At 34.7% G+C, this 22,781-nt stretch overlaps 2 protein-coding genes across 4 annotated transcripts in view; one reads left to right on the forward strand and one right to left on the reverse strand.

The window, feature by feature from the left end:
• The window catches only part of LOC132698003 (uncharacterized), a 192,394-nt gene extending 186,019 nt beyond the window's left edge, over positions 1 to 6,375 (reverse strand). For 2 of the 3 annotated variants that reach the window (XM_060663821.1, XM_060663819.1), the window contains exon 1: positions 5,728 to 6,375. In XM_060663821.1, coding sequence (XP_060519804.1) covers positions 5,728 to 6,028 — 301 coding nt within the window. In that variant the 5' untranslated portion in view covers positions 6,029 to 6,375. The remainder of the gene's footprint in view (positions 1 to 5,727) is intronic. The other variant, XM_060663822.1, reaches the window with a different exon arrangement.
• A 3,170-nt stretch (positions 6,376 to 9,545) lies between these two features.
• Positions 9,546 to 17,800, forward strand: LOC132698636 (uncharacterized). The gene is made up of 5 exons (XM_060664829.1): positions 9,546 to 9,662; positions 13,662 to 13,886; positions 14,659 to 14,831; positions 16,376 to 17,282; positions 17,341 to 17,800. The coding sequence occupies exons 1-5, from the start codon at positions 9,546 to 9,548 to the stop codon at positions 17,446 to 17,448; spliced, it is 1,530 nt and encodes a 509-aa protein (XP_060520812.1). The 3' UTR covers positions 17,449 to 17,800.
• Positions 17,801 to 22,781: the final 4,981 nt, after the last annotated feature.

Below are 22,781 nucleotides of genomic sequence, written 5' to 3' on the forward strand. Positions count from 1 at the left end.
CAGTCAAGCTCTGAAGAAGCCAACAGGATGATTGTCGAAACGTTAGCAAGTTCGACTCAGCAAAAGTATTACAGTGCCTGTGGAAGTTTCTTTGCAAAATTAAAGAGATATACTAATGAAAACAAGTATTCTTTGGTGAGAGGCGCCAAATAACACGATGAAACTATCTCCGTTCTATGGCGATATTTCAATGCCATTCTTAGGCAACTACAATGGATATAAGGGAGCTACTCAGGTACTGACTTACCGAAAAATTTAAAGATAAATATGTAAAGAAAACTCGAGAATGAATCCACAATCCATCGTTTGTTCGACTTGTTCGGTGGACTTTCTGTTTCGTTCTTTTTTCGTTGTAATTTCTCTTAATATAGCTAATTGAAAGGATTTAAAGTTTAACAATTTCGACATATCCATTGTAGTAAGAAGAAATAAAATATCGAAAAGTCAGCATAGAAACAAAATGTCCTCCAGATTTTATTTCGATTTGTTTAAATTTCATCAAAAACAAACAAGAATCTGATAAATTACAACTAAATAATTAAAAAAAAAACAGAAAAAAATGTATATTTTGTGAGGTTATTAGTAAACCCTGGGATTCCTCTATACGGCCCAATTCACAACAAAGCACAAAATACTATCAAAATTTAGAAAGTTGACACATAAAAGACAAAAGTAAGCTCACGGTGATAAACGAGAACAAACTAATTGGAACACATGCAATTTGAGTCCATAAAAACAAAAAAATGTTAAATTTGTTTGGTCAGATACTAATAATTGCATTTCTTTTGTCAGTTTTATCTTTGATAATTTTATTATTTTGTTGTGAGTGATGACACTATATTCCGGGATATCATCCGTTCGCTTGTTGAACTCCGACTGGAATCCTGCAGACGTTTCGCCAAAATCTCACTTGGCATCTTCAATGCTCGCGCTCCGAAAACACTTCGAACACTGTTTTCGATGAAAAATATATATATATATATATATATATATATATATATATATATATATATATATATATATATATATATATATATATATATATACAACGTTAATAACAGAAAGAAACCGTATATATATATATATATATATATATATATATATATATATATATATATATATATATATATATATATATATATATATATATATATATATACGGTTTCTTTCTGTTATTAACGTTGTATATAACTGATTCTTGTGTTTGTTGTTCATATACCCTGATGAAGTTAAAAAGCATTTATAAAGTTATTATGTACATACTTATTTATATACTAGTGGAGACCTATTTTAAATACAATATCACTTAATGTACACCAATAATATGTTAGCTGCAACAAAAATTACTAGTGGACAAGAAAATACATCCAGGAAGGAAACATACAGATTCGATTCTATGATAGAGGAGGTGAGAAATAAAAACGACAAATGCGTAGCCCTGAGTGGAGCGCATAAAGGTGTTTTTGTTAAGCGTGGTGTAAAAAAATTTTAGTGCATAATGTTAATTCCAAGAAAGACTGAAGTCCGGTGTAAGCCTTATACTGATTAAGAGTTTGCAATGATACTTGCCGCAGGATGCTTGGCTCTGGAAGCCCTGGACGTGTACCGCGTAAGGACTCTATTCGTATTCCAAATGAAACAGTATTAAGACCTGAGAGACAAAATATTATGAAAATCTTGATCAGATTCAATCAGAACCTTTGACTGACTGAACTCTTGAAAGTTCTGAATTTTGTGGTGAAAATTTAAGGGATTTCGAGGCCTAGAAAAGGTAATTAGATAACATTCAATTATTATTTTAGTATCACTAGTATATCACTACAATTGCTGTTGTTTAAGTTAACGAAAACAAAGCTGCTGCTGTTCTGGTTGTGACAGAGAAACAGTGGAAACGACGTTAAGCTCTCCTTCCGTTGTTGCTTACCTGTTCAATTTTTATTACAAAATCCGGAACGTGGGCTAGGGTGAATAAATTACGGTTGAACGGCTCGTTTAACAACGCAAAAAAATGACACAAACAAAGTAAAATGGTTGTATCGATTCAATGCTCAAACGTTCGAGAATAATCCTTTATTTATCTCGAAACGGTTGGTCTGAGATTGGATTCTGCTCTTGTTAGGAAGTAAGGATTTCAATAGAATTTCCACCGGGGTGCGATTTTTGAATGCTCGAGTGTTAGATCGTAACAACCTCGTTAAAATGATTGTCGAAGGATAATTGCTGCGACAAGAGTTGCAACGGATTAATTGAAGTGCAGTTTATATTCGAGGGAGGTACAATTATGCATTGAAATATGGTCGAAAGGGAGCAGATAAATCGTAACCTTGGCAAAATGGGTCAGAAGTTCGTTTTGAAATTCATCTTTTGAAATTTACCGTTAGAAGAACCGTGGTCGAACTTGTAAAATTTCCGTTTTCTTATCATTATTAAATATTACCGAAAAATATCCACTAAATATATATTTAGTGAACTGGTCCTCTATCTTACACAACAATAACCATATTTTTCTGAGCATTGGAAATTAGCTACCGATGTGTGGGTTTCCAAGGTCAGTCAACCCTCCGAATTTGCACTAATTTTTTCAAAAATTGTTGAGAAAATTTTAAAATATCAGTGCAAGTGCTTATGTGAAGTTAAATCTTTATACTCACACACTATTTGAACCAGGACGCAAAAATAATCTGGGTATCTCCATTACTTATTATTAATTATCATTTTAATTATAATTTATAGTCATAAAATTGAAGTTTACAAAAAGGCATTATTTAAACAGGTCAACAGATTTAAATTTTTTGACAGATGTTTTTATTTTGGAAACAAATTTTATAATAATTTTGGTAGGCTAATTTCCAAAAAATGCTATGTATGCATTTATTTCTATAACGTAATAATTTATTTTTTCATTCAGTAAAAAAGTGGAATCGTAGTTTAGAAAAGTGGAAAAAAAACTATACTCAGACTTTTTTGAGTGAAGTCTTCGTCTTTTCGCCAGAAAGCTGCGTTGTCCAGACATTCTCCATCTGTCTTGGTCAACCTCTCTCCCTGTTCTTCGCTAACCGCTCCAAAATTTTCAGGAAAACAGCTCAAGCGTGAAAACAGGAAATGCACTTTCAAACTCATATTACAACCTAGACAATAACAGTTTTGTAACACATTTTGAACAATACTTTCGTTGTTTTCGTCCTTAGAGTTTCCAAGTAACTTATCAACTACTTCGTTTTTGAAAAATGTTCTTATCTGCGGCCCAACAAAAATACCTTCTTTTATCTTGGCATCGATATGGCTGGAAATTTCTCGCACAAATGTTTGAAACAGTGTCCAATGGCTAGAGGGCTATTCTATTTGAATCACAAATAAAGCATGGGAATATTGTATAACCCCCCTGTCATCCTAGGAGTATGCACAACACTTTAAGGTCACCATAAAGCATCCAATGATGTTCTTGTTAGTAAAGTGTTGTGTCTTTTGATTAATGACTCCTTTGAAAATGGCATTTTTGAAAGCCAACTTAAACACACACCACTATAAAAAGGGGATCCCGAAATAATTACAAATTACAGACCGATTAGCATTTGCAAAAGATTCGTAGAGTTTTTTAGTAAATATTAAACTGTTCAACAATCATCAGCATGATTATGTACCGTCATATTTAAACTTATAAAAACAATCTTAAAGCACTTGGAGGCCGATCGAATAGCTTGAGGTAGATCTTTATAGAGCATACGACTGCATACATCGGGAGTTATTGCTCGAAAATGGGATTTAGACGGTGTAACAGATAGTGCGCCAAAATTGTTTGATGCATAGTTATTAGAAAGAAATGAAGTAAAAATAATCGAAAATGCAGTAGCTACCTTTCGGACATTAGGGAAAATAGTCTGGGCATCGCACAAGGTCGTATTTTTGGCCCAATTTTATTTTTCAGTTTTATTTTGTAACAAAGAAAATTTGATCATAATATGATATGCGGATGATACCAACGTGCTTGTAGGTGAAAATAATCTCACCCGTGCGGTAAAATCCCGGAAATTTCCGAAGTGGCTGAGATCCGTAGGAAACGAAATTGACGTGGTACAGTGACGCTTCCCGCACCCTGGATCGGTGTGTAATTTGGCATTTTACAGACGGGAGTAGAAAAAATCATTTATTAATTATAAGCGCAATCTGAAGGGCACTTTTTGAAAAATTATTTTTTATGAACAGGTATAGTTAACAAATCTTGTCTACGAATATTTATTTGTGAATATCCGTACGATATGTTAGTTTTTCAAGCAGATAGGGAGAACATTTTGACTTTATTATTTTGTAATACAGACTTACCGAATGCAAATCACGTCGCTGAACCATGGAAAGTCATCAGAACTCTTAAAGCTTATAGAAAACTCTTTGTCTTCGCCGAATTCTAAATGCTACCCTTATACAACAATTTTGGACTTTTTGTATCCTTTTCATATCAATAGAATCCAGAAATGCATACATTGTATCAGCAAAATTAAAATGTGTTTCACACAGAAATGACTTTGGGATAATGGATGTATAATAACTTTAACAAGAATCTGAGTTTTATATTCCCGAATGTTATCGTTACAGAATAACAGGGCAATGGGTTCATATGAAGGCGGTGTCCATCACAAACTTTTAAGAGATTGTATGAGTCAAAGTTTAGAAAGTCGTTAACAGTACTAACCTGCGACGGGAAAAATGACGTGTAAATCTGGGTATATGGGCGAATAAATGATACTGACCATAATGAAGAGACTTTACGAAGTTAAACGTATATATACTATAAAGGTAGGGGCCCAGAATACTTCCTCGAGGCTCCTATTCTAATCTTAATTATATCTGAAGAGCAGTCATCGCAAACGACCTTCTGATACCCGTCGGTCAAAAATGACAATACTAGTGAGAAGGCAGGCATCAAAACCAATATACCTTAAAATATGTATGTATCATATCACAGGCTTTAGTATGATTAACCATAACTAGAACCGTAGTACTATTCTCATTGCATGCGTTTACTACGTCATCCATAACATCAGGTAGCTGAAACCTCTTCTAAATCCAGACTGTCTATAGGGGCTAATATAATTGGTTATTAGATATGGAAGAATTTGAGATTCCATTACTTTCTCTAGAACTTTTGAGAGTACCGGTAATATATCCAGATGTATCGTAAGTGGCTAAATTCAGTTGGATTGTTAGTTAGCTTCAAGCGTTTGGAAAAATACGATTCTTGAACGCAACAATTAACAAAATAAGTAATATAGGGAATTATAAAAAGGCAGCAGAGAATAATAAGAGCAATATTTAACATATCTGCTCCAAAGCCTTTGTCCTAATATTTAGAATAATATTAGAAAAAGTTGTCTCAGAAACATTTGTAAGTGAAAATGGTGCAATAATTCACAATTAGGTACAACATTATTTCCTATTATTTTTGTGAAATATTTGTTCATTTGATCCATGTTCTGTAAATTTTTATGATTTTCGCTGCCCGAGTCTCCCCTGGTGTCTTCTCCTTTTTTAACACCGTATTTATAATACAATGTGACATAAAGTTATTATAATTATTATGAACTGTTAATCCTGATATACAAGAAATTTGCCGTCTCTCTCTAATTTTTTTGTATTATTGTTATTATTGATCTCTTTTTTATCTATCATTCGACGTGTTCCGTATAATTCTTTAGCAAATAACTATGGAAACAATTACGTAGTATCATTTACCTTCGTACACAACTCCCGCGACCAATAAATCAGATGTAAATAGTTCGTGAGACACCGTCAAGTTTAATAAGTCATTTTCAATTGTTTCTGTATCTGACTGGTACCCGCACTTATCTTCCATAACATCGACCTTTGGTCTCCGACGGTCATTTCCGGTGCTAACCGGTGGCGGTCCAGGTGACCGTCCCGGAGGGGGATCCCCGTCTACTCCGGATCCGGAATAATTTATACTCAACACCTCTCGTCTGCAAAACAATGTCAACATCAATAACGAAAGCGCCAGTACCGCGAGCGCGTTCATTGTCACGATTCGTTTGTCATTTTTTTCTCACGACACGTTGTTTGTTTACCACAGGACGACACACGGAACCCGAAGATTTTTCCTCGACCGACATCAAACCGTCACGCAAAAGAAAGGAAACGTTCGTATTCGAAGCCTGCCGCTAATTTGCGATAAAACGAAAAATGGCGCGAAAATCGTTTAGTCGATAAACCCGACGAGTGCGAATGCAACTTTCGGCGGGGGTTGGTGTGACGAGTACGGCCGCTCTAACGACCAAACAGAGACTGAGGCTAGAGTTTTCCGTTTCGGTTAGAGCCGCATGTCTGGACGCTCGCCGATCGATTTTAAGGCACGAAATTGTGAAACACCTGGGCTTTGTGAGCAATTAAATTAATATTGCTCGCGTTTTATCGCTTCTGCGGGGCTTCTTATTGCTTTTTTCTACAGGCATTGGTCCCGAGCGTAAGGCGTACCGTCGCATGTGTCGGAGGACACTGGGGAAGTGGCCCAAGTGTACCTTATCGAAATCACGTGCAAAAAGTTTCTAAAGCCATTATACACAACCAAATGCTCATTTTGGGTTCGGTCCTGATTGGTATTTGCTTTCAATGAATGTGTGGGCTAGGATATAAAAATTACATTAGCGGATGTGTGTACGCTATAGTAAAGCTTTTTTAACCTCAATACTTATCATTAAATGCCACTTAAATTGCCACCAGATTGCACTAATTAAGCTATTGCCATAGCTTCTATTTAATAAATAATGACAGGTAAGTAAATAAAGAAAACTTTTTATATATTGTATTTATTAACATTAATGAAAAAAACATCAACAAGTTTAAATAAATAAAAAATAACAATCGAAACAACGCATACATCATTTCTTGTTTGCAATAAGATTTCTGAAACATTAACAATTTTTGCAAGTTTGCAAATAAAACACATATTTTAAAACACCTAATCTAAAAATAACAATAATAACAAGTAATCTAAACAACAAACAAACAACACCAGGTTGGAAATCCATATTATATTTCACTATCAGCTTTCAGTTTAAAATAATGTAGTCAAGAGGAAAAAAGAAATCTTATATGTGTATGTAAGTAGAACCAAGAGTAGGAGCTGAGTTGGAGCACACTCAAGATTTTTTTATCTTTTATCTTTTACAAAGATAAGTTACAAAATATATATCTAATAATATTGAAGATTCCTATAACGACTCTTTCAGAAATTTACAGTTTTTATTCATATTTAATACTTATGATATAATACCATATTTACTACTAAATATTTATAAAACCTATATTGTTTATTTACTCTACCTACTTCGCTTTTTGGTCCTGACTTAAAAAAACATATATTTTATCGATAATTTTGATGGACTTTTTCAATATCCAATTGCCCATAATTAGCTAATAAATTTCCTTAAATTACTTTTTCTACTCCCGTTTGTAAAATACTTAATTACACACCGATCTAGCGTGCGGTAAACGTCACTTTACTCCATCAGTTTCGTTTCCCATGGATTCGCGACACTTCGGACATTTCCGGGATTTTACCTCACGGGTTTGGGATTAATCGGATGTTTTCGGCGATATTTCCCACGCTTTGAATTTTGACGTTTGTCAAATCTGACGGCCATGTCAGTGAATGTATTTGTGTTGTTTTGCGAAACTGAACCCAAAAACTAATGGTCGTAGAAAAAGTATAGCATGCAACACGTTCGGTAAACTTTTTGAATCACTCGTGAGTCAAATGCCGTTTACCGCACTTGTTGCATAATATACTATAATAATGCCATTGAAATTCCACTAATGACCACTGATTACCTCTATAATCCCAAATTTTTATTTTTAAAGGAACCCCAAGAGCGATGTCAAAATTAGTATCTAGAGAGAATTTTTTTTTTAACCCATGTGCGACAAATTGGGATTTTCAAAGTTATCTCATAATATAACTGCTTTAAAAATGCAAATTGATTTTTTTTACTAAAGTAAGATACAGTATGTTTATATGAAGATATTTGTTAAAAAACTTACCTGCAACAATTTCAACGTGCATTTGAATTTCGAGTGTAAGCGACAAATTCTCTTAATTTTGTAAAGCGAATGAAACCAAAGCAGTAAAAAAAGAAGATTATTTTTTTATAAACAATTCTAGAATTTTGAAGTAACCTTTAAGGCCCCCACAGACGCTCAGCTTTTTAAAACAGGCCGTGTGTGCAAAGCTAGTTTGTGCAGGCATATCGGTGCGTTTGTGTGAACGTCCGGTCGACTGCGCAGGCCGTTGGCCTGGCCTGAGCAAAATCAGACCGTGCTTGAATTTAGCCTGCTCAAACTTGGAAACCTGAGCGTGTGTGGACTCGTTCAGTTGATTTGTTCAGTTTTAAGGTTTATTTAGAATCCAAAAATAGTAAGCAAAAAAAGGACGAATGTTAACAAACAGTTTTTAAGCGAAATTATTGAGGTATACAAAAGCTTACCATGTTTATGGAAAATGAAGAGTAAAGAATACAGTCGCAGAAATAAAAAGTCGTTGTTACGTCCATTCTTAGGTAGTTAAACGAATCCTGCTTCTCAAATTTCAAACCAGCAAGCAAATTGACATGGGAGTAATCATTTCTTTTGAGTAACCAATCTTTGGCCCATTTGCTTCTTTGAACCAACCGTTGCTTTTTTTTATTTTTCTTTATTGCACAGGCAAGCACAATGCAATACAATACCGTGTATCGAGAAGCCATTTTCTTTTACTAAGTATAGAAAAACCGTGCCAAAACTAGTGAGTGTGAATTTACCCAGTTCGCTGTATAGAAAGAACTGTGTTATAAAACTGCGTGTGTGTGGGCCAGACAATAGTACAGTTAAACTGCACAAATTGGCCTGCACAGTTGGCCTGTGCTAAAAAAACTGAGCGTCTGTGAGGCCTTTAAGTTTTGTTGTGCACGCCACACGTCATTAAGTGAATGTGTATATACAAAAAAAGGAATTGATAAACTTTTTTAGTTCCTCGCGCCGCTTGCACCAAAACAAATTTGTGACTAAAGTGTGGTTTATGAAATTTGTACTATTATTATACTATTAAACACGCTCAACAACTTACACAAACACTAGGATTGAAATTTAAAACATTATTAACAAGACCAATATATAAAAACCTTAAACAATAGCCAACAAGGTTTTCATTTTCCTCTACATTCGAATAAAATAAGTTAAATTGTAATTTGCCTGCCCAATAAGAAGTGTTTTAATTTAAATTTCAATTAATTTAACCTACTGGCTGTGACGTGGAATTTGCTTGTATATACAGCCGGCCACGGTTCGAATCAAATTCTAGGAACCAATAAATTCGCTTTTATTTACTGTGAAAGATGATACTTAATATCGCGGAGTTATGAGATTTGCGCCAAATTATCAAGCTCCAGGTATGCAGTATTCGATAACGCAACATATAGCTAATATAAACAATGCATAAATAATGACTGGAAGGCAGTCGCCATTGTTTGAGACGAACAGTTTTCTTACGACTTTTAGCCACGATGTCTTTGCCAAGTCTGTGCTACTACCAAGATCGAACCAGAAGGGTAGTCGAAGAGAGTTTGGAGGTGGCCTTGGCAATTTGTAATTTGGAGATGCATTGTTTGACCACTGCGAAAGTAAGCCTATATTGTTAGTTTTGAAAATGTGGATGTTTTATTATGCTTTTGCGAAGTATGCTATTGAAGTTGTTAATTTCTTCTTCATCCAAAAATTGGACCCATCATTTTGAAAAGTACTTTTTTTCTCGAATTTTAAGTTTGAGAAATCAAAATTCCCTTTGTTCGATCTTATATTGGTAGAGAAGTATTTTTCGGGTAAATTGTAATTATTACTAAGTTTTGCTTTATTTTTAAATATAAATTTGCCTAACTTCTAGCCTGGTTCAACCAGGCTCTTTTTTGAGACGCTGTGCGCGTCTCTCTTTTTTTTTTGAAAAGACAATCAGCAAAAGCCACGAGAACGGCAAGTAATCAGCTGCAATTAAAAAGACAAGGTAAGATTTGTTTTTCCCGTGTCGATAAAAAATTTGGTCCTTCGAACAGGATATTAATTTTCGAAAAATAATTGTGGAATCGGTGATTGCAGGACTTTCCCCTTATTTTTCGTTGTTCTGAAGCAAGTGGTTTTCGTTGACAAAAGCCCCGAAAAAAATCGTTTTCTTTTTGTCGATTTTCGTGGAAATTCGATTAATATGTGTATGTATATTTTTCTTTTCCATTTCGCCTAGGCATTTATTGCGAGCAAATCCAATTCGCTTAACCTTTGCTTAGCAAGGCATTCCAGCCGGCTTTAAATCTTAACTAGCCCCATTTATGGATCTTCCTAAATAATTGATTGAATTTTATCGGTAAAGGGACAATTTAGAAAATTTCGGGCCTTTTTTATCCATTTTGTTGTTGGACAATGGCACCCGCTCTTTCGGCTTCCAATACTCAACAATTGAATAGATATATCGTTCAAAGAACTGCTTTTTTAAATAGGGCAAAGGGGCATACTCGTTAGCGGTAAAAGCCAAGTCTGATGACTCTCAAATTTATGAACTCCAGAATACTCTACATACATCGAAAGAATATACAAAATTTCAAAAAAATCATAACAATATCTTTAATTTAACTTCCGCTTTGGGGGCACAAGAATTTTTAGAACAGGATGAAGTTAGGGCCCCTACTTCGGAGATGTTTTATGAGTTCAAAGCAATTTATTTCGAACTTGTTAGTACTGGTGCATCGTCCGCACCCATTTCGCAATGTACAAAAAAATCTATCAAGCTGAAGCTTTTAGGAGTAAAACTTTTTTCGGGCAACTGTGTGTAAAAGTGTAAGAGTGAAGAGCATTTCTTGACATGTTTTATTCATCTCGATATCGATATGAATTTGGAGGGCGAGCTCTGAAAATGATAGACTGATTGCTACAAATGTTTGGCATGACTTTTTTCCTTCGTTGAAAGGTGATGGTAATATTACCGAGTTGAGCAAAATCTTGAATACATTTGCATAAAATTTGGAGTCACTTAGAGAGTAGCAATAAATTTTCATTTGCTTTTGTACAAAATTCCGAGCAACATACTTAATAGATTTGAACTTTCATATAAGGAAAAATAATTTCAAAACTTCATATCCAAATCATTATGCGCTCGTCTCATTGAAGAAATCACAATCAACACCTGGTGTTCTCATAGCGGGCGGGGGTGTTTGTTTGTTATGTAGGGCGGAACATTCTTTAGCAACTTGCAGTAAATTTTTGAGGAAAACTCCTTATGCCAAATTTAATTTTATAAAAAGTATACATTTGTGTCTGCTTTATTTTGGAGCACACGTTGTTAAATCTTGTCCTGTATCCCGGATTTGTTGATCTGACTATCCCCACAATGCTTTGCGACACTTTTCAAAAGGTAATAAATGGTAGTAGCAGTTCTTCAGGTAGACAACATGCATCGTCAACGGGGAGACAAAATGAAAATCGAACACCCGTCATATATTGTTATTAATGGTTTTTTTAAATGAAAATGAAATATTTAAAGTTAAACTTACCCACAAAATTCAAAATTTACCCTATTAATTAAATTAATTAATATACCCTATTTGACGAACGGATTGAAAGTTAATTTTTCCCTAAATATTTAATTATAAATTCTCACGTTCATAACGCCTTTTTAAAACTGTTGAACTGTGGTGGATGATCGATAAAAACAATAAATTATTACCGACTGGAAATAAACATCTCAACATATTGCCCATACTTCAGGTATAAGTTACATGCTGATAAGCCTACTGCAGTCCGATATCTGCATGCATTTTTCGCACTAGAGCTTAAGTAGAAGTCACCAGAAATTGTTCGGAATATTAGGCGTCCAAATGAATTACGTTAATACTTTTACGTGTTATCAAAGTACACTTGAACGTATCGTGAATGAAAGTTTGGAAGTGGCCTTTAACATATGCGACGAAAGTTTATTAGGCTTTACCACTGCTAAAGTAAGTTGCTATACATTCATTACTGATTTATTGTTTATTATAATAAATTTCCTTTAATACCCTTAGTTAGTTCAGCTGCTTATTACCTTCTCAGACATAAATAAGTAGTTTTTATTTGTTTTACGAATTTGAAATTTTAAATTGGATGGAAAAATTCTATTGTTATTTGTTTCATGCTTATTTATTTATCAAGAAATTATTTCAGTGCACGCAGGCTTTTTACTGATGGCATATTTTTTTCTGAAAGATAAATGTTTAAGTTTCTCCCTGAAAAATACCGTTGCAAAATTATGCAGAATATTTCATTAACCACTCGCACGCAGGCTTTTTTAAATGTCAAGGATCTCGAAAATTATTGTAGATACAGAGCTCCTGAAATACGCAAAGTTTCGAAACTTCTAAACCCTTTTTATAAACTAAACTGCATGTTATTCAAATTTGATGCCGTTATTCGGTATTTGTATCAAAAACTTGATATGACACAACTGACACACATTAATATTAACGTTTGTAAATTAAATAAACAAAAATTATAGCTTCATGTTTATCACATATTGCATCAATAGATTCTTAGGAACGAGGTAAAACTCAAACATATTAGTCATCTCTTGATTGATGATTACATTTTTTTAAATATAAATATTATTCATTTAATTAAACAAATATATATTTATCTTTATATGATTTATTCATTGTTATTCTTGTTTTTTAATTTCCATCATCAATTGTTCTATTAAATTTAGAATATTCTTCGCAGAGTGTTCATTTTTCTTAAAGCAGTAATAGAGTGCCCATAGTAATTACAAGAAACCAGTAGTGATTAGTGCAGTATTGTCAAATAATTTAAGGAATTTTTATGTAATTAATGAAAATCTGTCTTGTTCAGAAGATTTGACTGAAGCAATATCCAAAGTTTGGGTTCTGCAGAAGTAGAAAAATGTAAGATGAGGGATGATATTAATTAATTATTATATTAATGTTCATATCAGCATTCGATAAAGATACGGTGTTGTCGAAGCGATTGTCATATAAAAATATGACAATCTGAACTTTTAGTTCTTATTTATTTTCATAAATGGATTTTCATCAAGTAAAAACTAACTGAGTTCAAGATGGACAGTTTTGATTTACAAGCACTTTTCAACTCCAACTAAAGCGCCAAAATTCTGCAATAATCCTTTTAGCAACGTAGAATATATAACCAATTTGGCAATAACTTATGCAAAAACAAATGAACTATTTTCTAAATAATTAAGTTTAATTAGTTGCATTTTGGCATAGATTCTGGCTGTTGAGCTTGTATTGTACCGAAGTTCTCCGACTACTTTTGGTTCCACTTATTAAGATTTTTTCGGACTCTATTAGTAATTATTAAAACTGAGAAGTGATATTGAAATACAATAGTTAAGCCATATATGATCTTTCATTATCACACATCAGGGAGAGGTGCGTTTCTTCTATTAGATTGCATTATTATGGTAATGGCTGCGATAACTAATGGAAATGAGTGTAAATTACAGTTGTTAAGATTATTTATAATATAAGTGTTAATTTATACCTCTGCTTAAGTTCTCCTCCAAAAATAGTCTGAAGTTTCATAAATTCCTTCTTTTTCTTTTTTCGGATGCAACTGTTTTCCAGATTTTTGACATATTTGACCAGACACTGAGCTCCGCCTTCGTGCTGAATACGGGATACTGGCCGTTTTATAACACGGTGAAGAACCAACCTCTCTGTGTGTGCGGAAGGTACGGATTGCTATGTAGACATTACAGACAGTCTTCATATTGGATGGATTTAACCCCAGTAGCCTTCGACGATACGCCCATGTTCTCGACCAGAAACAACATGCAATTGTCCGTATTGGTAAGATAAGTTGTGGCAAACCAGTGTTAGTTGAATTATGAGTTTAGTGTCATGAATTTCCCACAAAAGTTAGGGGTTGAGGAGACAAATATTTTGAGAATAGTAAAAGCAATGTCAACGTCAAGAGAATGCAGTAATTTACAGAATAACCATTTTTGATTGTTATCTCCCTTATATTTAAAAATAAGAAAGTTGTAGTTTTAGCGCTAGTAGAAAATGGTAGTTAAAAGTAGACACTAAAAACATATATGTTTGCGTAATAATATGTTTGCGTAATAATTGAAAAGCAGAACACATTATGCAAGAACTAGCTAGGCCGCTGAAGTTTATGATAAAGGTCCCTATTCTCCCTTTAATCAGCTTTTTAATTAGTTAAAAGATCAGCTCAAAAGCGATAGTTTCACTCGATACCTCATAAACACATTGTTTGAGGCATCTTTAGTTTCATGCAACTCTCTATCTTTAAAAAGAAACGAAATACTATTCGATATGGACACCATGTACACACATGGACACCGCGTACTTGACTAACTCAAACTCTAGAAGGAACAATGCAAAACAAAAATGAATCTTCAATGTACCAGTAAGAAACAATAAAAAATATAATTTTAATTTCTTCAAACCATCATGAAGTAGCCAGCCGAAAACGAAGACACGTTAGGATTATTGATATGACATGTTATTTTTTTGCTTTCCCTTTTTATAGGTCATCAAAAAAATAGTTTCAGTCCTCCCGCATAAAACAAAAATTTGTACATTTTTCGCATTTAAGACTTCTTCTATCGAAGTGGCGCCGGTTACAACGGGCATGCCTGGCTACAATATGTTCATCAACCTAAATCTCCAATATAAAAGGATGGAAAAACGCGCAAGACGCAGGCGAGCCGAGACAAACGTCGTAAATTTTCAAGAATATATCGTTTTTCCAGTGGAAATATTTTGCAGGTAAGTTGTAGCCACCGCGTTCAGCTGCAACGCTATCTTTATCCACGCTCAGGATAATTTGGCTCTGAAACTTAGTTGTGGAACATTACATTAAACGCAACTTGGCGCTGGTGGTAAGTTTTGAGATAGATAACATGCAGAGATGGCTTTTGAACTCTCCCGATACGTCTTTTCTAACAAGTTAGACAAGATACCCACTCATCGAAGGGTAAATCACTGAAAAAGCATATAACATCTCTTAAACTGTTCGTTACAGGTAAAAAAGCTTTCTCACTAAAGATATTAAAAGATAACCGTGGAAAAGAGATTTTGCTCTGACATCCACTCAGTAAACGCTTTTATTGCAAATTATCCGAAAAATTTTTGTGAAAACTTTTCCACCTAGGTACTTATTAAAATAAACAGCTGAGACTCCCTAAACTACTGAACGAATTTTAACAAACTTGTACCATATACTCACATATTAATCCAAAATTTCCAGTCCCGTTGTAATGAAGCGATATTCTGTATTTAAAGAAGAAGTGCACAACCAAAATGTAATATTCCTTATTTACATTATTTTCCCTTACTAGGGGACTTGTAAAATTCCTTTTTTGGGATGTGTTACAAAATAGTATATTATGCAATATTCTGCAATAAGTTTTTGATAAACAATTTAGCCACTAGTTGAATTTGGCGCGAGCGGAACTCGACCTTCCGCATATTTAATAAAAGAATTACATACTATACTTATTCTGCGACCACCAATTTTTGCGTACATTTCTACCAAACATCAAGGATACATTCACAGAACAGACCATCCGTGGCTAAAAACTACCGAAAGCATCCGATCGCTCCCAAACACACGACTAAAATAATAGAAATGTCTCAAGAGACTCGCGACCTTGGGTAACGAAGCTAAAGGACGCCTTAAAATAACACTTGGGGGTAAAAAATAAAAGATTTCCCATTTTTTTCCATTACTTACATTCTACTTACCCCATAGATTAAGGTAGGGGTGGTACACAAAATATTTTAAAGATATTTTTGGTAAGTCAAAGGGCAGTAACGGGCTACTGGTGTGAGCAGAAACAAGAGAAGAAACAATTTAAATAATACAAATCATCAAATAGCATGTACCCAAGATTATTACTATATTATATTGTTGGCGTTCGAATATAACTATTAATGTTCTTCATTTCCCTTTTGAATATTTCTTAGAAATTTGACAGGGATTTATGATAAACCAGGAACAATCTAACTAACTAAGCTGATATTTTAAAATGGCATTATGCTCCAGAACTCCCCAATTATGCTCCAGTGCATAATTGGGGCGTTCTGGAGTTCCAAATTTTGCAATACCCTGAAATTCAAACATGTTCCTCAAAGTCTTTCTAAATTTACCGTAATGTTGTAAAACACATCTGAATTCCCATAAAATTCTTGATCTTTGTACACTAAAACACCCCAGTGATTTACCCCTCACTACTGACGTTACTGTTTGGGAAATTAAAAACACCAGCCTTCAATTAGTGGTGACGTTTACTCGGCTACTTTCTTTCCAGATACAATTTGCAAAGAGAATACTACCCTGCATTCCAAAGCGTAATGTTTAGGCCTAACCCATTACTGGCCGACTCATACGGCACTTACTTCCCGCGACTTCTCAAAGTCAGATCTACCGTATTAAACGCGGAAGGTCAGAATAACACCAGCAGACATACCTTCTCAGTGCCACTCGACCGAATGCCCAATTTCACGCTCATGTTGCAACACGTCAACTTGCCTCGGTTTTGTCACGCCACTCAAACGTCCGCCATTTATCCAGACGCCGTGCGCAAGATGCGAAATCAAACTATTACTTTCCATCGCGCAACCCAGACCACAATAGATGAAGACGTGGAAAACGAATTGCAGACGTATCAACAGAGAGTGGAAGATCTTAGAAACTTATGGGACGAATCTGCTTATATTCGAGTTTTGGAACGGATTGAAAACAGCAAACTCGAGACACCAAACGACGAACAGGACAATCATTTGGTTTTAGTGCACGACATTCCGGCGTCAGCAAATGGACATAGCCACAAGGTGGACACTGCAATCAACCTTTCCGCGAGAACGAACTGTACTGCTGGGGTTGAACAGACTACACCGTATACCAAGGACTGTTACTATCACTATGCCCAACCGTGGCCAAACCCGAGCAATCAGGAACCAGTTAAAAAGTACAACGCTAGAAAATTTCCAACATATGGCCCGTATAGGGATGCTTTGATGGGAGGACGCAAGAGGCGCGTCTCCACCACTCCTTCCCAAAGTATGGAGGCGGACAATCGAGTGACATATGCATCGGTGGTGAAACAATCTCTTAACGATTCTGGTGTTGGCTCTAGCTCCGTTACGTTGACTGTGGCGGAAACTCAAAAATGCGGACAATCCGGAACAAGACCTACATCTACGTCAGCCAATGTTGTGAGTGGAAACGTGTGGTAATATTTTGATGTACCTGAATGCTCCATTTATATTTCAGTGGCTCGGGGTCATTGCGCAAGAGGGGAAATTAAACCAAAAAGAGGACGAGGAGTTGGCTTATGTTAGCGAAATGATAAAGAAACTTGAAGACGAAATTAAACGCTAAAGTTGCATTCTAAAATGAGCTGTGAAAAATACCGACAATCTCAAATTTTTCAGGTTTTCAATGTGCAGATCAATTTATTGTGTTTTTCTGGTATAAAGGAATAATTTTCTATAGGGCTATATTATAGCCTCCAGAAGATTTGCTTTAAATATTATTGACTTCTCGTAACTTATTAATCACGCGTTCTCACAATTGTAAGTGTAATAATGCTGCTATGAGGATATTCTTCTCATGGCTCCCCGCATTTTAACCCTTTCAGGACGGCACCACTTTGCCGCAAAAGTGTTTCACAGACGGCTGTTTTTTACGTACCCTGTGGACGAATGTCATATATATCGGTCACAGAAATATACTTGTGGGACCCTTTATAACGACGCAAAAAATACTTTTTTTTAATGAAATACCTTTATTTTAGTGTAAAATATATTTTTTAACTAACAAACTTTTGATAAATATTAAAAGATGTAAATGAACTTATACAAAATATTCTTAAATTCAAATATAAAACTCATTATAAAAAAAAATGCGTAAAGTATTTGTTAGAATTTTTCCTTTGTGTGGTAGATCTGGAAACGTGGAGTCATACATCTGGAAACCTTTCTTTGCTGTTGTGTGTGAGCGTACAACACATCATCTATACGCGGTTTTTGTCTTTTCTGTTGAGGGAACTAATATGGGGAAATGTCTGTAGTGTAGCTATATCGTCAGTTACGGAAACGGAAGTGGGCTTATTGGCATTGAATTTGTATCTGCAATAACAAAAATTAACTTCATTAAACAGAAGAACTTGAGAAAAAAGCAATATATGTGAATAATAGCCAACAAAATCTATAAAAACCTTCTGAAAATCCCAGTAGTAGATTTTGTTGAAGCTGGACAAGTCTGTTTGCATTCAACACACCGATATCCAATGTATGAAAGAATAATTTCTTGTACCAATTTATGGTCTTCCGCATACAATCAATGCTGCTCATCATCATATACTAACGGTGTACTGCTCCTCTTTGTTTATTATAGTTAATCACACATTTAGGTTTCCTCAAGGACTCTTCGGCGGCATTGTCAATTTTATCAAGTGTAACCATTTTGTTTTTGTGCATTGTTGTTATCATTGTGTCCCTCCTCTTTCCACTTTAAAACCAGGCAGATCTCCGAACTTCTCCAGTCTACTTCATCTTTTTCTAATTTTCCTTTTAGAATCGGCATATGAAGCCTTTTAGGTCTAACAGTCCCACAAGGATTTGTTTTGTTTTAGTGAATAAAATATGATAAGATAGGACTACTATAGAAATTATCAGTAAACAGGGAGTGACCTTTGTTTAGATACGATTTCATAAGCTGAGCTACAATATTATCAGTGACTCCTAATCCCGTAATGTTTTCTTCTGAATTATACGTGTCCTTGCCAATATAGACAATAGAATCTAGAATGTACCTGTTTCACAGTCACATAAGACATACATACAGCTTTATACCAAATCTGTGGCGCTTAGTTCTTATACATTGCTTAAAAAATATCATACTTTCATCAATCACTAGGTTTTCAAAAGGATAGAGTTGTGATTGAAACCTTTGCTTTATTTGTTCCTACACTTCTCCTTATGCAATCTGTTGACCAATGTTCTTTCGGAAATTATGAAACGTGCTGTATCTTCAGTAAAAAGATTCCAAAAATAATCTATTTCAGGTTAGTCTCTTCTCAATGTCATGTCCTTTACTCCACTCTGGCTGTCATCAAATTCATGCAACTTAGGCACAAAGTTCTTTTTTGTACCACTATCATTGTGAATGTTTTCGTTTGAGGTATCATGACGACTCTCTAAACTTACATTATGCAATTCTTCATCAATGTCTTCTGCAGAACTGCTTCCTCCACCATCACTTGGCAAATATTCACTACCACTATCAATAAATGGATCCTCTTCACTATCTGATCCCAACAATTTTTTGAGACTTCTTACTTCCTCGTCTGTTAGTCTGCAATAATCTCTTGTAGCGCTTTTTTTTTTCGCCAAGGTTCAGCTTCTTCTACGCACGATATTTTGTATGCAACTAAAACACTTATAAACACATGGTGTCAACTTTTTGAGATGTTTAACAAATGCGCGCCTCTGTTGTTGAGTGTGTGCCATACAGACGAGCGTCACATATATCCGAAAATGGCCGATATATATGGCACTAGTCCATATGCCAAATTTTCCAGTCATGATATATCAGTCAGTCGGCCCACTCCCAATTCAATTTTTCAATCCTGGCTGATTTTATCATACAAAAGCCTTTAAAGCCTAAAAAAAGCCTGACCTATATATCGGTGAGCTGCCAATTTTCCCACTGCCACCGTCTTGAAAGGGTTGAGCTTTCAACGAAAGATTTTAAAAATCATTTAGGGGTTAGGATACCGCGACCATGTCAAGCCTAAATTTATACAAGGAATATTGCTATATTTGCTCTGTCGTGTCTGTATATCTTCACATGCCTAACAAATGTTCAGAAACAATTTTGAAAATTATACAACAAATAATGAATAATGAAGTCTAAATAGTGCCATAAAGGTAAGTACTGACGATTTCATAATATTAGTACATTTTCCGGTAAATAATAAACTAACTTTCAATAAACGGATCTACAAACTGATAAGAAAATTGTATGAAAATTAAAAAATTATAAAATATCAAATTTGGCTCAAATTTTTGGAATTTAGTGCTGCCAGGTTATATAATTACTATTATTAATTAGTTATTATTTGAAAACGAATAATTAGTAAGTCATATCGGAAAGAAAAAAAATTGTTCCTAAAAATAAAAGCAGAAATCATATTGAGGAAAAACAGTGATTATTTAATTCGTATTAAAATTACAGGGTGTTTAAAGTAAGCTTTTATAGTCGAATATTTTCAATAATTTTAGAATGTGTAATTTTAGACGTTTTCAGCACTTTGTATTTTCTGAGCGTAAATTCTCATTTTGTATCATATATAGTATCACCTGCTCCATCGGAAAATTTGTGGGACCACCTATATAACTATTTTAGTATGTTTTAGAGACCGCTGCAAATAATGTGTGTCAACTAATATCAAAGAAAACGTAATGCCGTACGGCCTATACTTTAAGATAATTTTGTAGTACTTAGAGGTAGCAGTTTGCAGCGCTTTATCAATAAAATATTTAAAATGCATACCTATTGCTATTTTCATTTAACCCATTCGCTAAACGTGTGAAATAAAGTGATTTATTAAGGACGATAATGGTACTTGAATTTTTCAAACATTATTTCAATGTTTACGAATGATTATAAAGATTTATTGAACTTATGTTTATTAGAAAATTAATAATTTTAGCAATTAAAATCTTTTTCTAATCCAGAAAAATTATTCGCTTTAGAAGACATTGTAAAAGAAATATAATATTTTATACAAAACATTGATTAAACATGGTATGGTATCTATTTCTGTGAGATCTTGTAGTTCTGCGGCGGAAATTGGTACACATCTTCGCAAAGGTGTGTAAATGTCAGGAAAGAAAAAATGCTACAGATGATGATACAATGTACTATAAACAGCCGTTACAACACCTGATCAGAATCTCAAATCTAATAGCCAATGTTAATTACAATTTTTGAAATAATATCTTGGTTGATTTTAATGAAAAAAAAACTTACATTTTGTGTTTTCTTTTTAAACAAATACGAGACGTCTTATTGACGGAAAGCGAGTTCTGATTGGCACATGCCCATATGTGGTCTCTAAAACCTAAAACCGTTGGGCGGAGTTATCAGATCTATAACCAAAGCCGTGGCTTACCTCCATCTACTTTTCGTCCAGTATTCTTCTGATTTGCAGTTCATGTGATGGAAAGTTACTTGGTTACTCAAATATATATTTTCTTATTTAACAAAGGTAAACACGGCGTAGCGCCCCCGAACGGCTGTTTTGTTATTTATTGCTGAGAGGAAGTTACGCGTGCGCGACGTCTTTGTCTCAGGTTCCAAGTGCACTTCGAAAATCACTATCTTCATTAATTAGGTATTTGTAATGTCTTACACCTTTCTAACTTGAATTGAAGTTCACTGAAGTTCTGGATAATGACGTCACATCCTTGACATGCCGTAACAATACGCCTCTTATAGTTATAGCAATGCGGAACCTTGTGACCTTGCGAACCCTTCTGAGCTTCTTAAACCCAACACACACGATACAAGTTTTGATTGAGCATTAAAAATAATTCCCCGCTAGAGAATCGTTACAGATTCACTCCCCTTATTGACCGGTCATCATGCAGTTCCGACGTTGCTACCGGGTGTTGCCCGATGTTTTGTTTATATACTATAATGATGATTCTCGTAGTTGTGTGTCTGGTTTTGTGTATTGAGTGTATAAAAGGAGTGGATGGACTGTCCTCCCTTATCAGATGGCGCGTGTATAGTGAGCGAGCGGAAGTTTTCGTGCTTTTGGTTTTCCTGGGAAGAAATCTACTCTTGTTGAGGATCTATTTTTCCTGGGGAATAATAAATTAAGGACCTGGTTGTGGCTGAGCAGATTGTGGTGCCCGTATTTGACTTCCCAGTTCACTTTTGTGGGATTTTGTTGAAGCACGTTTCCGCTAACTTTACCTTCGACCACTTATCTTTGAAAATCCTCCGGATTGGACCTAATGCATTCAAAGTAACTATTGGCTCTTATTTAAGTGATTATTTAATGTTCGCAGGGTTTTTTTGAGTTTCTTGAGTTCTTGTTCGTTTTCTCATGGACCACGTGTCGTCTACGATCCCGAACAATCTGCTCGGATACTGCGCCGGCATCATCAGACTTTGTACCGGCAGAGACCTGCATTTCGCTTACCTGTGAGATCTACAACGCAACGAGAGCAGATAAGCCATTCGTTTAATTTTAAGCGTTTCCGTGTTGTTTTCTTTTCTCTCTAATGTAATATAATTTATTAAACTTTAAATCGGTTATCAGCCGTACCGTAAGTGCCGATCTTTTGGGGGTAGCCTTTGGTTCAGTGAATACGGCACTGTTCTGTAGAAAAGAGAGCGCTTGATCTATAAGTACTGTTCTTTTTTTTAACGAGCGCAGAACATAATATCATAAAATAATTGAAGGTTATATAAATATTTTATGAACTCATCGTGTACACGATGGCAGAAGAATAAATCTGTCGCAAATTAGTGCACTAAATGCTGCCATTATTTCATTTGTTTCCTTCTTTCGTAAGCGCCTACCCAAAAATCACTTGTATTTTTCTTTTATTCAAATTTGTTGTTTATTATTATTCTTTTTTTTAAATGTTAGTATATCCAGCGATGTATACTCAGCTGTGATAAATCTAGTCGTT

This window comes from Cylas formicarius, unplaced genomic scaffold, assembly GCF_029955315.1.
Source record: "Cylas formicarius isolate icCylForm1 unplaced genomic scaffold, icCylForm1.1 PGA_scaffold_2__14_contigs__length_35257938, whole genome shotgun sequence".
Classification (NCBI taxonomy): domain Eukaryota; kingdom Metazoa; phylum Arthropoda; class Insecta; order Coleoptera; family Brentidae; genus Cylas; species Cylas formicarius.

Bases quoted from the DNA above. Each gene is read 5' to 3' on its own strand.
- LOC132698636 (XM_060664829.1), top strand. From the start codon at position 9,546: ATGTCTTTGCCAAGTCTGTGCTACTACCAAGATCGAACCAGAAGGGTA. The intron at 9,663-13,661 runs GTAAGCCTATAT...ACTGTTTTCCAG, and splicing joins ATTGTTTGACCACTGCGAAA to ATTTTTGACATATTTGACCA. The intron at 14,832-16,375 runs GTAAGTTGTAGC...CTTTCTTTCCAG, and splicing joins CCAGTGGAAATATTTTGCAG to ATACAATTTGCAAAGAGAAT.